Raw genomic sequence first — 27586 nt, 5'->3', positions numbered from 1 at the left:
GGATTAGGAGCAAAATTGTCTCTCTTTTGTTTAAAAAAACATACACGTTGCATAGCATTGCATTCCTTTAATGTGAAGACACTAATATTAAAAAAGAAATATGACATGGTTACTTTAATTATGTAGAACTGTAATTGGCATTTATTGCATCGGGCTTCAGAGGGATAGGAGCATGGGGTGGAAGCTGATTTTTTCATTAAATAGCTGCCCCAAGGCACATAGATTCTGAACAAAGCACCTTTTCATGAGATCTACCTGTCCCATGGAGAGAACAACAAAGGGAACGAGGAGGGGGACGTAGGAAGCCTGAACAAGGAGAAAATGATATGAAAAGAGTCCATTAAAAAAAGAGAAAAAGGGATAAAAGAGAAAGTACTAACTAGGATGGAGTGGCATGGTATGGTCTAATAAAGGTTAAATGACTTAATAAGAAAAAGGTGCTTTCAAAGAAGAAGGGCAAAAAGAGGGAAAGGAGGAAATTAAAAGAGCACACTTTAAGGATAAGAAGGATTAAAACTAAGATAGAACAAGAGGAAAAAACCCAATACCCAACCTCTCCAAAGAATGAAAGGGCAAAAAAATCATATCCATGCATACAGATCACATCAGGGAGTAAAAGGCTCGTGCCTGTTTGCATCTGTTTAATTGTAGATTTGACTATATGGCATTCCTCAGCACTTTTGACTGCTTAAGGAGCATTAAACAGATGAGTCATGAAGGATGAAGTTAAGGGCAGAGGAGTCCAGGACAACCTCTGCTTTCTCATCTACACTCATTTCTTTCCTGCTTTGCCTCAAGGTGGCTACCAGCAGTTTGGGTCTAAAAGAGCCTAAAAAGAATATTTCCTTGCCTTTTTTTCAAAGATGGTATGGTATTAGAAAAAAATGGCATGGTATTAGAAAAAAATGTCCCCATATCAGTTGCATATGCTGCTAGTGGAATGGGGGAGTCCTGCCTGCTCCTCAGTAAGCCATCTGAACAACTTCAGAATTGATACGGGGTGCAGATGAGCAGTCCCATTATTTGGGCGTTTAGTTTTCCACTGATATTCCACAGCAGCAATGGAAATCTTTATTCCTACGGTGGCAAACAACAAATACACCAAGAAAGGGGATCTGGTTTTCTAATGTATTCTGTGGATTCAAATCAGAGGCTTTGCTGCATCACCCCTTGGCTTTGCTCCTGTCCAATGGTCACTATTAACAGACAGCTATGGCAAGGGCCAATGGAAACAGCACAACATCTTAGGACTGTTAACCCTCAAAGCAACAGAGCTTTGCACTTGGAAGCAGAAATCATGGCAAAGGAGCTGGCTGGTGCTTACATGAGCAGAGAGCAAGTTTTTGAGTGGTAGAAATAGTGCATCTGCAACTACTTTTTTCCTTTACTACTCAACATCTCCAAAAGAACCAAACAGCACTGATGCAACTGTGAAAGAGCACTGCATCTAGAGGTTCCTGTACTTCATACCTCTCAAGAGGATTTCCCAAAGGCTGTCTCCAAATGCCACTGAATTGTTCAAGTCTTTGTAACCACAGGAATATGCTTTTCACATTTCTTTAAATATGTTTTCAGCTCTGTTGTAATCATGGTAGTGCAGTAACAGGAAATAGAAACATATGCATATATTAACTGCAACTTAATTCTGCCAGGATATAAGACATTATTTTCACTTGTGCAAGTTGAGAATCACTAATCATCATCACTAAGATGAAAGGTTAGTGCATTGTTTATAGACTATTTAGTATTCACATTTGATTATTTCAGTATTAGTGTCAGAAAAATTATATACTACCAACCATACATAGCCCGCCCTTGAACAATCTTTTAATCATTCTCTGGATTTTCTTTGTGCCTTCAAATTTCTTGAACTTTTTGTAAAAGCAATATTCTATCCATCACTCAAAAATACATAAATTCATGGTAGTTTAAGATTCCAGGTGCAAAATATATAGCCACTCTCTCTTCCTAATATATGACAGAACAGATTAAATTTGGGGCAGCACACCATACAAGAACATCAACATTGCTAAAGCACGCATGAAGGAAGGAAGCTTCCCCAGCTTCCCTAACACAAAACTGGTACTACAGAGCACTTCACTTTTAGACATAGATGGTTTAAATGCCCAAGGATAAACATTTCGTTATTTACTAGTTTGAATTTTAACTCTCAAGGAATTCTATATACTCAAAGGGGGAAAAAAACCTGGTCTGTTGTGGCTATGATCATAGAAGTTATTATGTGACAATGAAGCAAAGTTGCACCCAAAGCTCAAGACTGTTTCAAAAGAACTTTGAGATAAATTTATTTAACAAATGTTGATCTGAGTATTACTAACAATAAAGCAACTAGATGAATCTGGGCAGCCTGTACAGCCTGTACTGTTTTGATTGTTATTCTGCTGGTCTTTCTCTACAAAACCAGCCATTTAAAATGTCTAGCTAACTGTATAAATCTCTGTAATAGGGCAAGGAAGTATTTCCCTTTCAGGCTCAAAACTGGCTGATTCCTCCACCCTGCCTAGGAAAGTCCCTCAGGGCCTCCAGTCCAGAAGGCTTGTAAGGCAGTTCACTCTGGAGGGCTTTCTAGAAGCTAGAACGGAGTTTTAAAAATATCTAATCTATTCTCCATCTCTGCCTTCCTGTTTACTGGCTTAGGTAAACAACAGTAGCCAGAATTCACTACAATAAGGAGAGACATCAAAGACTTTTAAATGGGAGACCAGATTAAAATAAGAAATAATTCAACTTGAGTGAGGAAGAGATCCATACATGATGCTGTGGTGCATTCTGATGCCAATTATTTTGAGTTATTCATATAAAACTATAAACAAACAGAAAAATATTCCACATTACACACCACTGATTAAAGGCCTTGAGGCAATAGAACAAAAAGGACATCTGAACAGAAACACTGCAGTGAATTTTGAAATTTTGAAAACCATACATTACAAGGCATAAGTAACAACTTTATACCATAGTGCTTAAAAAATGCACAAAAAGGACTTGAAAAAGACCTATTATTTTTGAATTATCCAGGTAAATACGCCACAAATGCTGAATATCTGAAGGCACATTAAGAGCTAAAGTACTTGGAAATTGAAAATTATAAGGTATCAATTATTGTTTCTATGGGTGAATACTTTTTTCCTGAGCATTACTATATATTCCAATGTCAACAAGATTAAAACAGTCAAGTGCTTCTTTCTAATTTTTCAGTAGCAATAAAAATAAACAGATCTCTGACATATATCAAACATAACAAACAACTTCTTTACTAATATACTGCTGCTTTAAGAAACTGTATCTTAGCTTTTCCATTTCTTTAATCTTTATCTAGAGTGCCTGCTGGCAAATCAGCAGCATGTCGGAGAGGGTTGAAGAACATGAAGATATAGAAGTGTGAATTTCATGAAGTCTGTCGCTCCCTCTATGTTATATATTTTTGGCCAGTAAAACAATGTAAGTACTTAGTTCCAAAACCCCATGTTGTGCATCTCACCCCAGTAGCAATTACAGGAAGAGTCCAGCTGTAAAAACCTGATGGAGACGCTGTGCAGATTCAAAGACTCAAAAGCGCAATTCATTAGAAGTGCTTCACTTGTTTTCTGAAGCAATTTTGAAGCTGGTGTACACAAAGATGGGGGTGCAAGGTCACCCCTAGCCTCGCCTTTTCACCACTCTGCAGAGGACAAGCTACCAGAAAGTAACCCAGAGACTCAAGAAATACCACAGACAGTATTTTAAAGCTTTCCTGAACACAATGTAGGATGCTGCTGAGGAGAAAGAAGGAAGCATTCAACAAAAAAACCCTTGTGGTTTCTCTGCGTTTAAGAATGAACAGAAAAACAAGCCCCCTCACACCAACTGCTAGTGACAAAATCAAAGGAAAGCTTTACTCTTCCTTGAGCCTTTCTCAATGAACTACAAGACTCAAACAGCAGCAGCTGATATTTTGTACTCAGTGATAAGTCAGCCTCCTGTATATTCAGATATAATATGCTTTATTACAAATAAATTCCCCTGTATGTTGTTTGAATGGCTACTGCAGTGTTAAATTGAAGCTTCAAGAAATGCATACAAAATAATATTTAAGAGACCATTTCATGTAGAGTCTGCAGGTTATGGCAATAATGGGATAAGTTTACTGCTGATTAATGCAAAAGTGAGTACCTTTCAACACAAAGATGAGTTGGATTGATGGCAAAATTTACAGTTACTGACTTCCTTTTAATTTGCAAGTATTCTGTGATTACAGTATTTCCAAATTGTGGACTTTGTTTTGTTTGGTTTTTTTAATGACAACAAAGCATCCTGTTACATAAACAGAACTGTTCTTTGACACTGCATGTTGCTACTAACTGTTATGGGATTTATCTTCAAGAGAAGAATAGCAATAAAGAGGCAAATTAATTCTGTTTTCTGTAACTGTAGCAGGGATACTGGTGTAAACACACAGAATTCCCATGGAGAGAATATTTTTAGTCTTTTGTAATAAATGATCAGCAACTTAGCAGGCAGAAACATCCTTACTTTTTTCTTTCCCCTCCCCTCCTGGCTCAGAGAACATCTCTCGTACCTATGAATTCTAACGATTAAAATAATGCTACCAATTACTTTGCTGCATTCCAGTATGCATAGTCAAGTATGTAATGCAATAAACTATGCCTGAATGGTCTGTTTACCCCAAAGCAAGTTACAAGGAAAACTCTTTCGCCTTAAAGGACTTGTCTCTTTGGAGCGTACAGGCTGGCAAAAAGCCAAGGGAAGCTGGTGCTTAAGCAACCAAGACTGAGCAGTGCCTGTGTGCACTGCAATCTCAGCCAACCGCAGTAAATGTTATTGGAGTTTTTGTGCTGTAAAATTGCTGCTTTCATGCCCACTGCATCTGACAATAGGAATCCTTGGCTTGCATGAGAAAGGAAGGCTGATGTGCCTTCTAGTCAGATCTCTGCATCCTTAAAAAGCAGGGTTACTACTCCTGTGTACTCCTAATGGGTTGGTGACAAATAAATTCATGTCAATGCTACGTCAGATACAGAAAGATTGTAAATGGAGAAATTCTTTGTATATGAGAGAGAAGAGCAGAAGACTCATGCTTTAAGCACAGTCCTTAGGCTATCAAAACTATTGATAATATTTATAAAGATAAAGGATGTTAAAGGTGAAAAATGTTTAGCCTTTCACTTCTCAAAACAACTTTGAGATAAATGGTTTTCACAATCATCAATGCACACTATTTTTTTTTGCTTAGTGACTCAAGCACAAAAACCTTAGCATTCCTCCTATGAAAGACTGCAACAAGCATCTGCCAGCCGAATTTCTGAGAGTCCTGTTCACTCTCAGCAAGCAGCATGTTTAAAGCACTAAAACATGATCCTCCCACTTACAGCTACTGAGAACAGAGTTCAAATGGAAACCAGAAGACAAATCACAATTTTTAAAAAATTTTGCCAAATGATCTGGGTTTTTTTGCTACAGGAACTTTTCAACACTATAGAATAAAACATATATTGCAGTTGCATCACAATGACCAGATTTCTGTATTAACCTCCACTAGCAACTTCCATTTAATCCAACAGCAATTCCACAAAAGCACAGAATCAGGCCATAGCAATCATTGGAACTATAGAATAAACTAGATATTAAAAAAAATAAATCAAGATTTTATTAAAAACTCACAATCTTCAATTCATTCTATGTTTCTGGAAGAACTTTTGTATTCACAAATCCATCAAGGGTTGGTGAGCATGAGAGCTCATAAGAAAGGCTTGTAAAACTGTAAATTCAGACTGTTGTCATCATATGATGAACACATGGGAACATGTGTAAGATCTTGAGTCCTCCCTTTGTAAAAATGGCTTTTAAAAAAAGATTTTGCATTGTAGTATAGAGTTAAAAATACTAGACCTTTCTCCAAAATAAAAAAATCAAAATAAAAGAGCTTAATGTGATGATGTGACACACGTGCATCTGCTCCTGATGTTATACAAGTTATTTGCTGTGCACTCACATAATATTTGTTCTTCTGGAAGTCACCATAAACAGTACCTGGGTGAAGTCCTCAGACTTGTAATTTATAATGAAAATAAACCTCCTAGGTAACTGTTTCCTTGTCCTCTTACCTTCTGTATTACAGGTAATTTCTACAATAAATTTCTTACAGCCTACTCTCTGCACAAGAGCAGTACATCCTTGCTCCTGATTGCGACTTCAGGATTCTTCCATTAAACTGTGACAGAATTTAAATTCAAGCTCCTTATCTTGCAATTAGGAAATGTCTGCTCTGTAATCAAGCAGTCAAAGGAAACGATGTGTGTGCAAGCACTGGCAAGAGCGAAGGATGCATTTTTGACTCTTACGTTCATCCATCGCACCAGGTACACGCTAGTTCACTTAAGTGAGCTGACATTTGGGTGCAGCGTGCTTCCTTCAGTAAAACTGCTCTTATGTTTCACTGTATTTCAGAATGAATTTGTCTTCACAGATTTTCTTAAACTGCCTGATTTTTTGTAATATGATTTTTGATGGGGAAGGAGGAGTGGAGAAAAAATGTCTCCACATCAGATCATATCCGCACTACGATACACAGTTGGCAGGTTGTCCCATCTGGCATGCATTCGAGTAGAAGATGGATAATTTGTCACTCTGAATCCCTTGATTCGTGAAAAGGCCAAAATCATCTCTGCAAAGATATTTTGCGGCTAATGATACAGGAGGTGTGGGGGAGACTGTTCTTTGAAGGCTACGAAGGCCACAATCTGAGGAGAAATAATTGGGTCTTGGCTCTTCTATTAATTAACATAGTAAGAGATTGAAAACTACAAAAATCTCTTAGGAGCAAAACATGACTTACAACAATCAGATATGAGAAGTAATTGCCCACTTTGCAAAATTTGATTTTGGAGGGGTGAGGGTGAGACTGGGGAACTGTAATTTGCTCTTGGCAAACAGACTGAATGCTTAATTAAACAGAACAAATGTACATTTTTGTACATTAAGGGAACAATGTTGACAGAATTTTGGCTTAAAAACCAATGAAAGAGGATAAAAAGATGGATTCATGAAATTGAAATCAAATATCAAAAAGAGAAAAAAAATAAGCTGGCTAGCATTCAAGACACAATTTTCAAGTTTTTAAGGCAACTACATTTGCCCCAAGCAAGTGGAACAGATAAATCTGTTGATCTGTAGTTCCTGAAAGATATTTGCCTTCCTGCAATGTCTCACTTTGGACCATAAGAGATTTATGTGCTTCTGTAGCTACCAAGGAAGGCTGCAAGCACTGCTACACACTGGCTGAAACAAAATTGTCTCTGGCCTGAGAAAAAAAATCAGCATGTATTTTTATAACATGAACTTATTCTGTATTTACAGAAAGCTTGTCAAGTACCTCTATTCAGCATCGCGGGCATTGTGAATTTATGGGTATCAAACATTTTTGCTTACAAAATATTTACATGAATATGTACATGCCCAGAAGACATTGGCAGTTTTCAGTAAGAACTGGGAATCTTATTTTGTAATTTTGCAGAATATAAAATGGTCTAGCACGTGGGAAGGGAAAGTGGCTGTTTTGCAAATGATTTATTGTGGAAGGTCTGGACAATTTTAGAGTGAGGTCTGGGCTACAGGACAAATAATTTTCCGTTACATTTTAACAGGCAATGCATTTCAACATGCAGGCTGCCAACCTAACAGGCGTAGCCATAGCTCAGTAAGAAAATCTCTGTCATAAAGTACAAGCTCACATATACCTGATCTGAAATACATACAAGTACTATTAGAAAAGCTCCAGGAGGTTATCTTAGTCCACCTTCTCCTAATTGAATGCATATTTGTTCCCAGCAGTATGAGTTATATTTTTGTTTGTTTTAATATCATGTTACAAAGTGACAGAGCTTCTGTCACTTCCTTGGGACAGACTGATATCTTAATGTAGTTAACTGTTAAACAGTTTTTCCTAACCATGTGCCTAATCTTTCCTTTCCTTATTTTCATCCTGTTACTTTTAATTGTATCCCCACACCACATGCAACATGTTCCATTCTATCTTTGGTTATTAGCTTCTCTTTGCCAGCAATTAATTATTGCTTAGGCCACATACTGAGCCACAGCTAAATCTCTTACCTATTCCCATATAGTAATACCTCTAACCTCATAATTGTTTTCATGCACATATATCTGAACAGTAAAATAAAGAGCAATAAGAGAATTTGATAGGAGCTTTCAGCAAGATGTCTGAATTCCAAACTTATATTCCATTGATGCTATGCCTAGGAATCCCTCTTTGCTGATGTATTTATATACCCAGCTCAAACAGTACTCGTGAGTCAGACCATGCTGCAGATTAATGCCTAATTAAAATTCTCTATGACCATTTCTCCTTACATTTTTCCTGAATACACTGCACTTCAGACCAGCTTGTATTTTTCAGTTCTAATTTCACTTCATTAGTTTCTGGCTATACAATTAATGATCTTTCCTTGCCCTCTTCTATTAACATTTTGTCTCTAGTTGGCACTCAGAACACTTGCTATTTAGTATCATTGGGAAATTTTTAGTGCCATTTTTATTCCATCATCCATATAACTAACAAGGATGTTAAATAAAATTGAGATTATAGGATATCCCCACGATGTTCTTCAATACAACTCCTCCTAGTCTGAACTATTAATCCTAATTTATTATCACAGAGTATTTCAAACCAAACAGGTCTGAGTTAATTTTTCAAGTAACATGTCTTGGGGCCAGTGTCAGACCTGAGGACAAACTGGTACTGTGTGTACTGGTACAACAATGACAAAATTTAATTTATCATGAATTATGAGATAAGAGATAAAAATCTCATTAAACAATGTGTAAGACAACAATGAAAATAAGGCATGTGGATACCATCAGAGATTCCAGATGACTGACAGTTCTGAGAATGATGAAAAGGAAAAAAAGGTAAACATATATACTCCACTGAAAAAACCCTAAAGAGCTTTAAAGCATTTAACCTCATGACCTCAATTTTGTTTCCTTGTGTCCTAGAACACCCCCCACACCCTCTTCCCTCTCCTTTTGTTCCCCAATAACCTGAACTACTAAAATGCAGTTCATTAAAGCATGGTGCTGATAACACCAATGTTGTGGGTTCAATCCCTGTGTGGGCCATCCACTTAAAAGCTGGGCTCGATGATCCTTGTGGGTCTCTTCCTATTAAGAATATTCTAGGAAATCAAAAGAACTCCTTCTGTGAAATTACATGGCTGGTGACAGCCTGGCTGCCAGGTTCTGTCTCACCAATACATGCAATTTCCTTTGTGGAGTAACTGTGGCAAAGCAGAGATGGAGCAAGGACTGGGAAGTGTTTAATAGGTACTAAAGCAGGACTACCAGAAAGCCACACAAGGTACTTCCACATTGGCTAAGACTCAATTTGCCATGGGCCTTTTCAATATTCACAGGTTATTTCCAACCTTCTCACAAGCCAGTTGGGTATGAAGGGAAAAATCCCATTTTCCTCTTCCCACCCTGACAGGATCTGCAAGGGAAGAAAAGATGCCTTAAAAGTCACTAGCATCTCCCACTAACTTATAGCACAAATCCCTGTGCACACTTCCAATCACACTTCCATTTCATTTTGCTCTTGGTGAAAGAAAAAGGTGGAAGTGAGGCAGATTGTTTAGTTATGCTGCTTATACATGAATTGTGGTATCTATGCAGAAAACACGAGATGGAGGGAAAATCTGAAGAGTAAAAAACCCCTAACAGACACCTAATAAAAAATATCTGGTCTTTACTAGTGCCAGCCTTGAGCATTGGGCACCTATTCCCTCAGGTGCCTGTACAAAAGGAAAAGGTTCTGACCTTGGCTTCTTGACATTGTGGGGTAATAAAAACAATTTCTGTATGGCAGATACTTTTGTATAAGCTCTTCCATCAAGTTCTAATGAATCATCATGAAATAAAGTCCTCAATTTATAGGAGAATTATGCTACAGCACATTTGGTGGCTGTAGAGTGAGATGTCCTACAATGAGACCTCCGAATGCAGAGTTCAAAAACCTTTTCATTCAACCAGTTTTATTACATTACTTTTTCTCTTTCACAAGTTTGAATTCAGAGTTGTGCTCTAGATTTCCAAATTTGTAGGAAGGCTTAACCATTTTAAACTGAAAAGCCCATCAATCTGCAATTCTCATGTGGCTGGAGTAAAATCTTTTTTATTGTACATTACCTGGCAGATCCCTGATCAAGGACAACTGAAAACCAGTTTATGTTATACTGAATTTTTTTCAGATCTTCCCACCACACAAACTATCATCACAAACTGTTATTAAGAAACATGAGAACCTTGATGTTCAAATGCACTATACAATTGCTGCTATGAAATACATAATTCTCTATTTTGCATTTTCTGGTTCTCCCACAATATTTCAAATTTAGGGGTAAAAATTCTCAAATCTGAGTTTCTAATTCAGATTCTTCAATTTCATTGTCAGTGGTAAGCATTAAATATTAACTATACCTTGTCTTCATACTCTCTGCTTAAAGTAAGAATTTAGCACTTTATTTTTTATTATATTAAATTCTGGGTAAAAAGATGAGCTGCTACTAATTTCAATAAATTCCCCTCCAAATTCTGACTAATCTGTAACTTTTCATGGAAAAAGATTAAGAAACTTATCAAGATGCCTAAATACAGATACTACATGACTTCTATTTTTTATAAGCAGACTTAGTGACATAAGGAAGCCCTCCAACTCAGTCACATTCAAAAATCCTTTCCTCTCAGCTCCCAGTTCACTCTACTCTCACCTTAACAACTGTTTCATTTCCCTTCATATGTATTCAGATGTCCCTGTTCATTATAAACCATTTTGCTGCTCTTTCTAAAAACAATAAATGTAATAAATAAATTGTTCTGATAGCAGTGGGCAATCAGACTGACTGCTGGAACAGTTCATTATACTGAGCTGCACCCTGAAGAAGAGGAACAAGTAGAATTAATCAGAGATGCTGTCTAAAAGAAGAGTTGTAACTGATAGTCCTAACATTTATCTCCTCCTGAATTTCACTACTTACTAACACACTGTTCTTAGAGAAATTAAATGATTCCTATTAAACTGTCCACAACAGTCCTCACTTGATCTGAATTTTTAAAGCTACTAGTAATACCTCCATGAGACCTTATCAGATGCTCACCATGAGAAGCTAACTCATTTTGCTAATTCTTTTTGCTCTTTAAGCTAATTCCAGAAAAGGAAGCTAATTCCCATTGGTTAACAAAACAAGCTAATCAAACCCAGCATCACAGAGTAATATAATTCTACACACATATTCAGATACTCTAAATTTTGAGTGAGCCAATCAAATAAAATACACTGATCAAATGAACTCATTCTAAAGGAAAACAGTCAGATGTTTGAATAGACTAAGATGATGTTAATTCAACTTACTATTCAAATAAAGTCAATAAAACTGAAAGCAGTTCAATAATATAATTGTTTTCAGTCAGCACCTTTTTTATCCCTAAATGCTTCAGAAGTGATCCCCCACCCTCTGCCAATATAAACACTGGACAAAGTCATCTGCAATGTAGCACTGGACTTACTTTAAACCCATTAAGATTAGATAGCATTGAAAGCTTACATGAAGATGCAAAAGAAAAGACAACTGGTGAGAAAAAACCCCTTCTTTCTGTGAAATTTATGCTACACATGCTGCATTACTTACCATTTTAGCTAAAGAAAATGCAATAATCAAATAATAGCATTCTAAAGGCCACAATTAAATGATATTGACTTGACAGGATAGAATTGGAGAGATCCACATACTCCAGTGCAATACTACACAACCATGCATGTCACCAAGTAGAAGAAAGTTGTAGCTAACTTATTATATTCTGCTTTTCCCTGTTTTACAATGAACATACTTTCCCCCCACCAACAGGCCATCAGCATATCTTATGAGAAACCAACCATAAGCAAATCAGGTAGATAATCCAAGCAATATTCTGTTGTGTGCTGAGTGAAAGGAATCTTTCTTCCAGTAACAAAAACCCTAATTCTGCAGCTGGCTGTAGAAATGGAAGTCCACTACCTGAACACCTATGATCTTCTCCTTACCCAGCAGAAAAGCAACAAGCCTGACTTAAATTATGGCAGCCCCTATACATACAGTATCCGTGGTTAGCAAGTTGAAGCAATTCTGAAAACAAGTCTAATCTTGTGGAGAGAAAGATCACTTGACAGCAGGAACTGCAAACAGTTCTACCACACATATACACTGAAGGGGTGAATATCAGACATCTGCAGGTAGAGGAGAACAGTGGGAAGAGAGAGGGAAAAGGAAAAAGAACACATACTTGCAGAGTATGCTGGGTTTCCTCCTGCTTAGCAGAAGTCTTACAAAGAACAACTGACTCAACAAACACCACGGTGCTAACTCCTGTCCTACTTGTCATCAAAACCCCTCTGATGTTGTTCTGCTAAAAGGCTGAAACTTGACAGAGGATCAGATGAAATTAATTTAGCTTGTCTGGGATGGAACAGGTTAAGGAACATGCCTGAAGGTTGGTAAATTCACTGGTAAGCAACTGTTCAAAATTTCAGAAGCAGCAAAAGGACCAAAATCTAGAGAAATGATGAACGCTTATTAGCTTCCTAAGAGATGCAAGCAGATCATCCCAATTATTCAAAATTTTTAGCAGTTTTGTCTTGCTTTTGCATTTTTCATTTATAAAAGAAGGGTTGGAAGATACAGTAATCTAAATATATTGACTTATTGAAATAAATCAGGCTACCTTTTGGATAATGTATGTATTTTCTAACAGATTTCATATTCCTAGAGATAAAAGAAAGCATAGCATACCCTGATTATGACAGTGCATGGCCATTTTTTGAGTTCTTCACAGATTAAATACTGAGCAAGTTGAACATGCAAAGATAAAGTTATCATCAATTTTAAAGAACTTATTCCAAATGTGTCAAATTCACATACATGAGTGCTCTTAGCAGACTGGCAGACACCAAAACTCCACTCAAAGCTAAGAAGAGAAGCTCAAATTTAGTGTCATGCTTGGCAAAATCATTCTGTCCAATCAGCTGATGTGTGATCTGTGGAAAAATATTTCTCCATACCCCCTCTAGTGGTTCATCTGTAGGTGAGATTTTAACAATCAAAACACAGGAATGGTTCTTAGAATATGAAGTGGCTTGTTCCAAGCTTTGCTGATCTACCTGAGAAGGGCTGTGAATTAAAAAAATTATTATTCCAGTGTGCCTACACCTATACCAAGAAAATCTGTTCAGTCATGCAACAGAAATGAAAACCTGTGGCTAATATATTTTTTCATATCAAAAGGAAAAAAGAAAAAAAAAGAAAAAATAAAAGGGAAAAAAAGAAAGAAAAAAGAAAAAAAGAAAAACAAAGAAGAAAGAAGAAAAAAAGAAGAAAAAAGAAGAAAAAAAGAAGACAAAGAAAAAGAAAAAAAGTGGTTTCTTTGGGCACAATGTTTAAGCAGGCACTGGTGTTTAAAGTATGTCACTCCTTTTGCTTGCTTATACTGGTTGGAAGGAAGAGAAACGTGGAAACATACATCTCAGAAGCCACCACTGCCTCCTGTCATCTCAGAGCTCTCTTTAGAGCTTTTTTCCACAGTCTTGAGTAAAAAAGTGCTATCCAGTAAAAAAAATCCTGCTCTTCTTCCCTTAGGAAATGAAAGGAACAGCTGGAACCTGCTGAACTTGATGAGGTAGTAAAAGACAACTTTTACATTATTCTGAAGCTAAATATCATGACAGTTTAACCAACTTCAGCCTACCCTTTAAAAAGTACAACTAAAGGTTAGTCACTTGCTAAAAACTACATTACATAATAAATCATTAATAGCTACTGCCTCACATAAGCATTGCCTGTTAAAAGACTTAGACAAGTTTTTCTATATTAGCTGTTATTTTCTACTCTTGCTCATCTTACAGTAAAATAGAAACAATTTGTGGCATTTAAGGAAAAACCAGTTTAAAATACAGAGTCATTTTGATATATTTAAGTTTTGTTAGACAATTTCTTAAGAAGATGGAAAATAAAAGGGTATTTAAACTATGGACAAAGTGTCCTCTTCTTACCATGACCTGGGACAGATACTGGATTATCACTGGTCTGCACTAGATATGAGCCGGCAGTATAGTCCTCATCTGTATCAGAGTCCTGAACTGGCTGGCTGGCATTATTACTTAATAACCACCTCTGGTTGTCATGGAGATTGGGTGATGGAGGAGGGGAGTGTAAATGTTCAGTAACTGATGGACTAGATGAGGAGGATGGCATGGGAGGACCTATAAAAAAATAAAAAGCATTTAAAATATGGGTCAAGATACCATATGAAAAACACATAATTAATTTCTTGTATCAGCAAAAGGTGAATATTCTACTTCAAACAAGAAAAAAAGATGGACAAAGAAAATATGACAATTGCCTGAAATAAACTGGTTTAAGTGTTTTAGAAACCATAACAAAATGTCATGACTTGATATTTCAATGAACAGTGTTTATCATACAGGATTGCTTCTTTCAGTGGGACACTCCTGTCTAAAATCTACTAGTGAAATAGAGTAATACAAATAAGCAGGCACAGAGAAACAGAACCAGTTTTCCAAGCTCACACATACAGGGAAACTCACCGCTGTAAATTTCTACCACAGGAGTTACTCTGACAGAACTTTTAGTTACCAGCAATGTTTCTCAGACACATATGCTATTTCAAACCTGTCAAAATGTTTCACCTGTCAAACTTGTGTCCATCTGCACAAGTTGTCTTAAAAACTGCATACACAATGACTACATCCCATTCCTGCATCTTGAAAATATCTTAAAGTCATCATGGAGGACGACAGATTTAAATAAAGCCTTAGGATATCATTACAATGCATTTAGTCCTTCAATGAAACAATAATGAGACCAGAATGCAAGAGACAAAGAATTACCTATTCCACCCAGTGAACATAAAGGTTCTTCATAATCTTTAGTGAGCACAGATCTTACTCAGAGTAAGATTGCTGGACTACTTTTGAAATAAGTGTTGTTGCCTGTAGGTGGGGAATGTGCCAGAATATGAAGCTTTATTACATAATTTATGATAAAACCAAAATTAGATTAATCTGCATGGTTATAATTCACAGCTATAAATCTAAATTTAAATTAGAGGAAAAGGGGCTTTTTTTATCATATAATGATTTGGTTTTATGGCACTTAGTAGCATAGTTATGCTGCAGAAGTGCTGTGCTTCTCAGTGTTAATAAATCATAATGGCACCAGTAGCTTGAATTACTTTCCCTCCACCTCCCTTGTACACTGCTAGAATCATGCTAATTATTATTTTTTTTTCTTTCACATTCAGTTCATACCATCATGTAATATCTTAAATATCTCTAAAATATGTTGCTAAGTCCTTACCAATTGGCTTCTTTGAGAAGAAACCTATGACAGCCTCACCACAAACTATTTACTCAATACTTCCACATATAATTCAGCCCTTCTTGTAGTGAACAGCACATATCATTATAATTTAAGATGGAGGCTTGGTCCTGGAAGGAAAGTGAGCACTTGCTATTAGTCAAGCAACTCCTGTGTAAAATCCAAGGTTTACAATCAGGGAAATAAAAAATATGGAGGAATGACATTGTACAGGGCTCAACTTGTGAATTTAGAAGTAGAGAATGGGCACATTTTGTAGTTCGAGATAAAAAGCCAACATGTTTTCTTGCTACACCTTGATTTTTTACATTGCTTGCTTCAGTAACCTGAATTTGTGGTTATCTCTGGATGAAATATATAATGCATTACTTATGATATACTTAAAACTGATTTAAGTAGTAGTTATATGCCATTTTTTTAATACTTCCAATAAAAAAAAAAAGTAGAGATTTTTGTAATATTTATTTTTTATCTTGGAATAAACCTCCTTTTACTTGCTTTGGACCTCTCTTAGAGGAGAGCTACAGTAATATGTTCCAGATGTCTATGTACTGTTTGTAGCAAGTCAACATTTCAGTAGTATCCTTGGACTTTATATATAACACTTCTCAATGTGCTTCCTTTCTCCTTCTCAATTTACACTCATTACCTTTCAGGCATAACAGAGCCCTGATTGCACAAATCATAATCATACAAAATATCATGCTGCCTGAAAATGTGTCGTGTCCAAGGTTCCTTAGTTTTTTTGTACACTTCCCCATTTATTCAAATCTATTAATTGTCTCAGTGTTACATGGCTAGCTGACACTGCACTGCACTGATGAGTGGCCATCCAGAGCATGCACCACTTGGGTGCCCTGGTTTACTGAATTTCTCAGTTCAGAACACACCACGTGTCAGGTATGGGGTGGAAGTGCAAGGGTATTTGCAAAGCTCCCATCGTACACTCAGCAGCGACAGATCTCTGCTACTGCAAAAATCAGTTGGTTAGGGCTGTAAGACCACCAGGAAGTTATGCAACTTTTTATAAATAAACCTAATTCCAGCAGGCAGGTCTTACAATCGTTGAATCATTTAGGTTGGAAAAGAATTTTAAGATCACTGAGTCCAACCTCATACTCAGCATTGCGACGTCCACCACTAAACCATGTCCCTAAATGCCACCTCTACATGTCTGTAAAACACCTCCAGGAATAGAGACTCAACCACTTCCCTGGGCAGCCTGTTCCAAGTTGTGATCACCCTTTCAGGGAAGAACTTTTTTCTAGTATTCAAGCTAAACTTTCCTGACACTCTGCTAGCTCATGTTTAGCTGGCAGTCAACCAGCATCTCCTTTTCTGCCAGACAGCTTTCTAGCCAGTCTTCTCCGAGCCTGTAGCATTGCATGGAGTTGTGACCCAAGTGCAGGATCCAGAACTTGGCCTTGTTGAACCTCACACAATTGGCCTCAGCCCATTGATCCAGTCTGTCCAGATCCCTCCCTCTGTGGAACCTTCTACCCCCCAGCAGACCAAAATTCCTGCCCAATTTGGAGTCATCTGTGAGCTGAACGAGGTCACACTTGATCTCCTCCAGATCCCTGATAAAAAATGTAAACAGGACTAGCCCCAGTACTGAGCCCAGAGGAACTCTACTGACTAGCCACCAGCTGGTTGCAATTCCATCCACCACCACCTCTCTGGGCCTGCCCAACCAGTTTTTAACCCAGCAAAGAAGACACCCAGCCACACCATGGGAAGCCAGGCTCTCCAGGAGAATGTTGTGGGAGAAAGCGTCAAGAACTTTTAAGTCTTGGTAGACAACATCCACAGCCTTTCCCTTATCCACTAAAGGGGTCAGTTTGTCACAGAAGGAGACTGGGTTGGTCAGGAAGGATCTGCATTTTGCAAACCCCCTGCTGCCTGGGCCTGATCTCCTGTTTGTCCTGTACACATTGCATGATGGCGTTCGAGATGATCTGCTCCACGACCTTGCTTGGCACTGAGGTCAGGCTGACAGGTCTGGACTTCCCTGGAACCTCCTTCTGCCTCTTCCTGTAGCTAAGTGTCACGTTATGCAACTTCCAGTCACCTGGGACATCCACACTTGACCAGGGCTGCTGGTAAATGACTGCAAGTGGCTTGCTGAGCTCTTCTGCCAGCTCCCTCAGTACTCCTGGGTTGAGCCCCATAGATTTGCGGGTGTCTAAGTTGCATAGCAGGTCATTGACTACTTTGACTACTTCTTCTTGGATTACAGGTGTTTGTTCTGCTCCCTGTTCCTGTCTTCCAGCTCAAGGGGCTGGGGATCTTGAAGCCAACTGGTCTTACCATTAAAGACTGAGGCAAAGAAGGCATTAAGTTACCTCAGATTCTTCCTCATCCTTCATCCCTGTATTTTCCCCCTTCACCCAATAAAGGATGGCTATTCTCCCCAGCCCTCCTTTTGTTGCTTTCTTCTCACAAAGTTACATGGCCTGCAGAGAAAAGAGAGCCAGCTATGCTATGAGCCAATTTTTCACAAGAACCCTAGGCCAACCAGCTGGGACACCTATTTCTGTACAATTTCATCCAGAACTGGCAGATTTTTGCAGTGAGCTCCTCTTAGATTCCAAGTGAAAAGAGAGATAGCTATCTATACTGCCATTTATAGAATAAGCTACACATTAAGGAAAAAAACACTTAACACACTTTCTAGAGGACTCGTAAATGATGTGCATATTCCTTTCCAATTCTTTTTTTATATGGAATGAAAGGCATTTAAAAATATTTGGCAATATCACCTCTTGAAGTCTGTACAAACTCATTTATAAATCATAAAAATAATTAAGTATAACAAAAGCCAATTAGATTGATTATAACATTTTTTTCATACAGCTTAGAAGCATACAACACTAAGAATATTTAATTCAAAGAAAACTCAAAAAATACTACTTCTGATTTTCTCCCCATTTTGCTTCCTTTGGTATCCACCTAGCAAAACATTTGGTTCTTCTGCTTTGAGTTTCTTGCCTGTATTTTAAAAAAGCAGAACTTCCTGTTTTTAATTTCTGAACTTGATTCAACAGTAAGATATTTTTTCACAGGCAAATATACTGGACTTAAGAGTACTTAAACCTCATGGTTTAGGTCAGTTATGAGGAAAAAGACCCTTTATTTTGTTGGTATTTTCATAATTGAAAACATATGACTTTAAATGATCTTTCTGTACTTCAAAAAAATTATCTTATGTGAAGATGCAAAATATAGCCAAACTCCAGCAAGAACAGATTCAACATAGCAATATGTGAAGAGATGAATACATTTGTTAAGGATATGAGTCCCCAAAGAAAGTAAAACACAATGAAAATAGGTTGTATGAAGAACATGAAAAAATAAATACACCTGAGCTAATAATGGATACATTAAATACATATGTACAAAGTAATTATATTAAAAAAAACTGCAGTGTTTCCTGTCACAATCAGCACTGATTTAAAACATGGCACAAATGACACGTTGGAAGCAGAACTGATGTCACATATTGAAAAGCTCAGTGGGACAAGTATGGTAAGTGCAACCCATAAAAAGATAGCAAATAAGTAATGGGGAAGACTGCAACAATGGACTGGTAGTAATGTACAGAAATTTCTATTTTAAGTGTATTAAGGCTTAACTACGTCTAAAGCTGAGCTTCTGTCAATTGGTGCTACCCAACACCCCCAGTTTACAGTTATGTACAAGTTGCCTTCCCTTAAAAAAAAAAAAAAAAAAAGGAAGAAGCGATTCACAGCATTTAAGCTTATTTACATGGTATTACAAAGAATGAACCCAACAACTGCTCAGCTTTCATCCTCTATGGGTCACCAGTTGCAAGAGAAACACTTTGCTTCAACAACACCACTGAGTGCCTGGATGAACTGCATCTCCATTAGATGTATTTTAGAGAAAGCAGCACTAGACACTTTTAGAAAGTGGCATTTAAGAGAAAAGTAGAATGGGAGAGAAGCAGTAGTAATGACCTCCTGCTGTTGCAGGGTGGGTGAGCCGAAATAGATGACCCAGTCTCTGAGGAGCCTTAAAACATGTGCACTTATGAAATCTTCCTGCTAGATTCAAACTCTTAAAGCAGAGAGACTTTGCTGGCAATGACACTAAGAAGAAAGAAAAAAACCCTTGTTTATTTTCTATTCTTATTATAAATCAGATTTTTCTGACTATAATTCATGAAGCAACGAAAACTTTCCTGAGCTGAAATATGATCTTAAAAATGTGTAGTTTTCATTGCTTCATGAATTTCTTTAATGCTGAACTGTTGCTCATATATCTAGACTGTCCCTAAAACCCTGGCATTATCAACTTACTTCCATAAGATGCATTGCAAGTTACATACTTTGAAAAGGTAATTTCACTATAAAAATTTAAGGGCCATTATTTTCATCTCAATCAGGTTGCATAAATCCTATACCAAACTTATGTACAACTTCTGATGGCTGCTTAAAGAATACAACAGTAGACAGCTCTGTTTAGGCTGTTTAGCTATGGCAGAACAATGCAGTTTTCCATTCACAGTGTTGGCAGCCCCCTTGTCACCGAGACTGCAGAAAAAAAAAAAATCCTCTATCTTCATCTCAAGCACACAGGAGGAGAGTCTTATTTTGAAGTGGTAAAGAGATTCTTACTGACTTCAATGTCAGTAAGAAAATTGTATTAAATTACAATTTGCAAAGTAGCTATCTCTCTACTGAAATTAATGGGATTTTTGCTGGTGAGTTAATGGAAATGAAGATTTCATGTTATATTAAATGGCCCTACTATGTCATATAAACCCAAACCCAGACCCCATACTGTGGAAAAACATGTTATAATGGATCACTAAGAATAGCTATATATCTCTGTTTTGTACTTTGCTGCTCACAACATGACAAGGCAGGCTGCTGTTTGGGTCTTTTTGGTTGTTTTTGTTTTGTTTTCAGGTTGTTTTTTTTTTTAATAAAACAGTTTAAGGATCTTGTAAAACTTGGATGAGACAGACAGTGGTTTTTGAAGGTCAGAAATAACATGTCTTCTGGCTAAATTAATTAGAAACCAAAACACTTTCAAACATGAAGGACACTTACAAGCCTTCTGAATCAAGCTGAGATGACTCTTTGCAATCTGTTCTAAGACTTCCCAGTGTGCTGAAAGCTGTACACACTCTTGTTAAAAAGGGCACCTATACCCTCCTAACAAGTTTACTGATCGCATCCCAAAATTTCAATTTCTAGTGTATCACATGTAGACTGACCCAAAAAAGCTCCTAAAAACCCCCAAGCCCCTGCACCCGGTATGTAGAACCCTCAACTACTGCATTTTGGACCTTTTCATCTCTGCATATAAAACAGTAAGTTAGTAACAAGTGAGTTTTAATTTTAAACTAATTTTTCATTATGGACTTCCTGTATGCTCTCCAACCTGTATGACTTGGCATTGGCATTTATCTCTCTGCTGGATCCTGCAGCCTTCTGCAGCCAACCTGCAGTGACAGTTATCTCTTAATTAATACTCTACATGCAAATGGAACGACCAAAAAGTGCTGTTATATAGCACACAAAGAACAATTATTTATAACCAACACAGTTCTCTTTATCTATTTATACCAGAGTTGACCACTGCAGTAGCTACTGTGAAGACCTCCCCAAGGAAATACGTGCATAGACAGTCTTCCAAATATATACACACATATAACTAAGACTGTATTAATCCACCTACAGTGAAAAACAGTGCAGTGAGAAGAAATTATATGCCAAGAACTCTTTTAAAAATAAATGCTTTCAAAGGCATAGAAATGATTCTTGTGATCTGTTGTGGATTTTCCATTTGTGTTTTGCGTTATTTGTAAGCATAATGGATAATGACACTTCTACCCATGAACTGGGAAGTATACTTTTGACATTTCAAATCCTTCTGAGTGCTGATGAACTGTGCCTTCATGTCAGATGCAAACTTTAAACACCAATGGCATCTATTTTTCCTATATTTCTTCCAAAAGTTAGCAATTCTAAACAAAACAGATGTATTATATTGACATGTATTCTAACTCACAAAGTTGTAACTACTTCTATAGGCTGTGAAAGCTAAAACTGTACAAAAACATAATCAAAGGACATTGATTTGAAAAACAAAATTAATCCATTAGAAAGCCAGACAAATAATGGCCTGAAATATTGTAATTTTTTTCCCTCTTGGAAGTATAATAAGCAGAATCTGTAATATAAAACTGGCAATTATCTTCCAAAAAAGAGAAAGAGTTCTTAAGAAAAATGGTTCTGCCTTAGAACTGACATGCATTTCTGAAGCAAACACTTTATGTTTTGAAGCATTTTGGTTGTTTCAAAAAGTTAACAGCTGCTGCTCAGCAGATTGTTAAATGAAAAGGAGTGCCCTGTTCTCACAGGGGTCAGAATGCATGACCACAACAGCTCCATCTTCAGTCCTGAGTTCAGGCAGTGCTCATTTTTGCTTTAAATGGGAGTTTTGTCTGTTAAGAAATTGCAGAATCTGAGCCTTAACTGGCAGAGAATCCTAACCAAAATGCACAGCTCCTTCTTCTTACTACAGAAAAATAATTTTTTTACTATTATTATTTTGAAAAGGAATCACCTTATAAATTCAGAGCCAGGTGTAGAGCAATGGTCCACTCACCTATGCACAAAGTCCATAAGCTGAACCAAAAAACCTCAAGCATCTCTAGCACCCAGGGTTTATTTTTTTAGGAGCTACTCTGCTCAGCTCAACTGAACCTTCCAGTTTATTTCCCCCAATATTAATTAAAACTGCACATGAAAAATACTGGAAGGGAACAGAGAGCTATTCCCAGAAGAGTGAAAATCTTCATTCTACTCAGAAAATGATTTTAAGCAATAGGTCTCTGTATTTTTAGAAAAACATTCATCTCTTTTGGGGGGTTGGGGGCGCAGTTTTGGACAGAAGCAAGCTGAAATCAATGCCAGATTGCAAAATATTCCGATTAACTCCTCTCTTCACTCGAGACGTAGAAGTTCTCACATGAAAATGTCACTTCTCCATTTAGAGCATCTGCTGGGATTCAGATTCCTCTGCCTTGTGATGGGAGGGAGTCTCATTCAGCACAGCAGGACAAGGAGACACCAGCTCAGCCACCGACCCGGCTGTACAAGTGGCACACTCGCAGTTTTGGCCCAGCCAAGTGCTACTCGCAGCCGACTTGCAGGCAGCCAGTACTCAGTATAGCTGGAGCATCAGAGCCAGAAGGTCTCCAAGGGCCTGTAGCACTTGGACTGTGCATGGAGGGAAGCTCCTGGCGTGCCCATCTGGCTCCTGTGTAACTTGGCCACAGACCTGGCCCTTTGCTACCACAGCAGTTGGTGCCTGCTCAAGCACAGCCAGAGGCAGGGGTGCATGGGTGCTCCACATGCAGGCACACACGCACGGCTCTGCACCTGGGCACTGCAAAAGGCACCCGTGCACAGCCAATCACTTCTGCCTCAGTCAGAGCCCTCCATGGCTGTGCACATCTACCAGGGCCTACTGCTTCCCTGACCACTACATGGGGGCAGGGAAAGGGCAGGAGAGATCTCTCAGGTAGGGGGAATGTGCAGCCAGTCGTTCTCTCTACTCGCTACTCATCGATTCACACGCAAACCAAACTAAGCATTACACAGTGCTGTGAGAAAGAAACCAGCCCTTCTCAAAAGCCTGCCAGGATTTTCATGTTCAAAAAATCCATACTATAAACACGCCACAGACACAAGCTGAAACCAGGGAAAAAACCCACCAGGGTTTTTTCTTTTTCCTGCATTTCCAGAAATGGAACGAAGGATCAAAAATGGAGCAGCTGGCAGATAGTATAATCAATGCAGGAACGATAGCCACTCTGAATCTGTCTTATATTCACTCAGCAATGATGCTGAAGTGTTTACCAAGTTTCCACTCTCAATCCTGACCTTTGTAAAAGACTGTAATTTTTCTGGATGCTGATACTCTTTCAGATGACAATTCATAAAGAGTAATCACCTATAAAAGTAACCTTTGAAGAAATGCTTCTTTGTTCTTCCTATCCATGACTTTTTATTATTAGAGGTGAAATGGATTGAGCCATGTCACATCTGGTTTATCATTCTTCCAACATAACTCAGTGGTAGTTGATGCACTTTGTATTTTCACAGTTGCTTTGGGCTAAATTAGGGGGAGCAGAAAATGTCTTTTTTGAACAGGACAGGAAATGCATCTTGAAGAACACCAGACAAAGTGAAGGTTTTTTGAAAGGGAGTGGGAGAGAGGGGCTTCTTAATGAGGAAATAAACCTTCTGAGAATGATTCACAAATCATTCAGTTTTTAGAATCAGGTAATTTCCCACCCTCATTCCTCCCACCCCTGTAAGAAGCAGTTTAAAGAGGAGTGAAATCAAATACTAATTAACTAAAATTGGTTTTCTTAATTCTTCTGGGTCCTACATGAGAAAAGCAGTCTAAGCAATGACAGGGATACCAGTTTTGCCTACTTTTGCTACCAGTGTGGCCACTGCCTTGCAGCCTGCCATAAAGGGAACAACATCTTCAAAAAAAAGCATCCAGAGAACTTCTTAATGACATCAAATTGCTTATGCTTGCAGACCACAGAATATGACTCGTTTTCTCAGAAGGAAACATAGCAATTTAAAGTGATTCTGATAGATGTGAACAAAGAGCAACAAACTGCTGAAAAAGACTTCTATCAACCTTACTTACAAAAATAATCCTATTTTTTATTATTCACAAGACTTACAGAATATTCTGATTTAGAAGGAACCCACAAGGATCACCAAGCCCATTTCAAGTAAATGGGGATCAAACCCATGACCTTGGTCTTATCAGCACCAATTTAACCAATTGCTTTAACCAATTAGTTCTTTTAGTGCGGTTATTTACATCCCTGTGAGATGCATTTTTTGGATTGTAGCTATTTCAAAAGACTAGAGCTGTAGCATTGCAAAAGAAGAGGAGGAGAAGGAAGGATACAATGACTGTCGCCACCTTCAGCAGCTTCTGATTGCCAGCTGCCCCAGAGAGCGGCACATGCTCCCCCAGGAGCTCTGGGTGCCTCCCAGCGTGGCTCTGCAGGGACCAGCACAATGCTGAGCAGCCATCAGCATGAGCAGCACTGCTGCCAGAGCCTTCCATGGGCACTAAAACATCATCCTGCTGCTCCCTGCCTTCTCCCAATAAACTGAGGCAAACCCATAAAATTTCCCATAACACTAAAGAATCGCCCCATGCCTACAAAAGCAGGCGTTTAGCAATGAGAAAGGAGAGAGCAGTCCTGCCAATGAAACATCAAACTTACTTAACCAGTGGTGAACTCTGGAAGGGCCTAAAGGTAACACCACTGAAATAGGTATTCTTGTTAGTTCCACCAAAATTGGTAATCTTGGTAGCTCCTTGTTGCTTCATTATCAAAAGCCCTTCCCTTCCTGCAGCACTTTCAAGTTCTATTTCTTGTTCAGGCTTTTTTCTGCTGCATTAAACGTAACTCCTTAACAAAGGAATTTTGGGGAGGGGAGGAATTAGAGAATTACCAGAAAATTATTGACTGTTGTCTCACAAGCAACGGGACATTTACTGGACATTGATATCTCATTACATCTAGTATGTAATTTATTTCTCTGCTGGAAAAGAACTTAACAGTTTTGCCCATGTGGAGAAAATGTTTCTACTTTAGAAACAAATAGACCACCACAGGCAAGAAGCTGGAAAGCTTAAATGAAAACCCACTGCATGATCACTGAAGTCAGCTCGCTACCAAAGCTGCTAAGGCAGCAGTGTTGAAATGGGCCAGAGGTGGCATTTTGGGGCCAGATTTTTGACAAAGCCTCATTGAGGAAGTATTTAGAAAACTGAGAACAATAAAATCTGTAAGGTACTGAGAACTGAGAGAAAGCTGGACTCTGTATTTAGATGTCTCTGGAAACTCAGCATTAAACAAAAATCCCAAGACCCTTATTTTTGCCTGAGGATATAAGCAATAATGTATTAGCTGATGAGAAAATTTTGTGAAGCACAACAGAGTTGCATATTTTTAGTCATTCTTCCACTGTAAGAAATTATCGCTATCTAAAATGGAATATATTTTGACTAGTGTATAAACCTTTTGTTTGATAGCTTTTAATTTTTTAACATTTTATCTGCATTTACACTTGGCAGGACTGGATAAGTGCACTAGCAATATGTACAATTTAAAACCATAAATTTCAAATAGGGTTAATTATCCATTCAAGTTCAAAAGAATACAGACTTAGCTATTCTTAAATAAATATACAAACCCCTCACATTAGCTTAGGTAGGCCAGAAAATGCTGAATGGAGTTGAAAAAATACCTTTGGCCTCAGACTAAACACAGAAAATTTCAGTCCATGAGTGCTTTTCATAAAGTTATGAGCTAATGAACAAAAGGGCATTCTAATAAAGTTTCATGAAATATTAGCTATGAAAACCAGCAGTAATATCATAATCTTTATTTCCTTGCCAACTCGACCACTTCAGAATAGTAAAAACTGTAGTAAAGTAAACCACACCAGTTACTGTGAAGAAGTTTTATCTCAAAGAAAATAGAAAAGGACCAAAAGATTGGGGGGAAATTCCAAAATAGAGAAAACGCTTGTTTATGCCTGAGTGGAGCCAAGGGTAACAAACCCTCTTTACCAAGCTGCTTCCAGAATCCTTGGGCCTTGGTCCAGGGACAAGGGACACGCCAGCTGGGCCATCCATATCTGCCAGCAGGCAAAGGTTATCCATCTCTTTGAAAAGGGATGAAAGGAAATTGCTGTTTGAGTGCTTTGCAAACTCCGAAACAACTGCTCTTCAGCTAAAGAGTAGGATTGCCAGTAGAAAATGTACAAGTCTCTGAGCTCCTGAAAAAATTATTAATGTTGACATATTCTACTTTCAAGATGCCCCCCTCATTACCAGTAAAAGCTGACAGATAAAAACCACTTATTGCATAGAAAACATTTAGAACAACTGGTCTGGAAGCCCTGTCCTGTAAAACTAAAATTCTCTGTATACATTATGGCATGTGCTTTCCAAGACTATCCACGCCTTCCCACCAACATTTCACGAATCTCTACCGCCAAAACATCTACCAAAGTACTTACTGATAAGAAAAGACACAAACACATTTTTTACTTGACTATTTTTTTTCCCCTCTGAAAAAGACACTTTTTAACAGGTTCTTGGCCAAGATTATATTTGTATTCACACAATGCCTCTTTTATGAAAAGATGTAATGCAACCAATTATGAGAGCAGCTCCTGAAAAACGCAGCTAATGACTTGACTTGGTGTGCATTCATATCAACACAAAATAACTAATTTTATACAATGCTTGATAATGCAGCACCATGTAAGCAAGAGATTATGCAGGAACACTTAAAAGATGCTCATTCTGAAAGGATCAGACCTTATAAAATGCAATTTATAAGCATGGAGAAAAGAAGAAACACAGAACTGAAACCAGGTTTACCCACATTTCATTAATTTTGTGCTTTGGCATGTTAATGCCTAATGCACATGCAGTTTTCTACATTCAACATGTAGTTGGTTACTACATATAACTTAAATAAGCCTCCAACCTTGAAATATCATGATTTCTACGTGAAGAGATAAAGGAATAGTCTTAGCTCTCTTGCTCAGATATCTGAGATGCCCTTTTTTTTGTGATTTTTGATTTGTGATTTGTCTGTATTTGTTATTTATCTACTACCTTTGAGATAACGTAGTGGTCCAAATGTTCATTCTTTACATGTTTTCTGATGCAGTTACCATTCATTATATATTTCTAAGCAGTTACAGCCAGCAAAGTCAATTCTTGGTCAGAATCTTCAGATGCACAAGCAGAAAACAAATCACAGGATACTTCAAAGTCAGATCCTATGACTAGAGGAGGCTGTTAATCAATGCAGTTTAATACAAAGCCCTCTGACTCACTGATGTTAAGATTATGCGTGCTGAGGTGAGCAGGCAGCGATATTAAGAACCATACACAAATTTCTTCTGAATAAAAATGATGCATCAGCCCATAAGGTTTATCAGCCTATACAAACTCTCAGGAATCCAACTTTCACTGCAAGTGTCTTTTTGGATCTATTTACTTCAGAAGATGTGGTATGA

The 27586-nt window shown here is 37.8% G+C and overlaps 1 protein-coding gene across 35 annotated transcripts in view; it reads right to left on the bottom strand.

The window, feature by feature from the left end:
- The window catches only part of TENM3 (teneurin transmembrane protein 3), a 1291378-nt gene that overhangs the window by 157059 nt on the left and 1106733 nt on the right, over positions 1 to 27586 (bottom strand). For 22 of the 35 annotated variants that reach the window (XM_071432135.1, XM_071432137.1, XM_071432120.1 and 19 more), the window contains one exon: positions 14117 to 14326. The exons of the other annotated variants lie outside the window; for them this stretch is intronic. In XM_071432135.1, the coding sequence (XP_071288236.1) occupies positions 14117 to 14326 (210 nt within the window). The remainder of the gene's footprint in view (positions 1 to 14116; positions 14327 to 27586) is intronic. 35 annotated transcript variants of the gene reach the window in all.

Source organism: Agelaius tricolor, unplaced genomic scaffold (assembly GCF_023055355.1).
Source record: "Agelaius tricolor isolate 1412-34295 unplaced genomic scaffold, bAgeTri1.0.p SCAF_8, whole genome shotgun sequence".
Taxonomy (NCBI): Eukaryota; Metazoa; Chordata; class Aves; order Passeriformes; family Icteridae; genus Agelaius; species Agelaius tricolor.
This window is presented reverse-complemented; position numbering and strand designations above follow the sequence as displayed.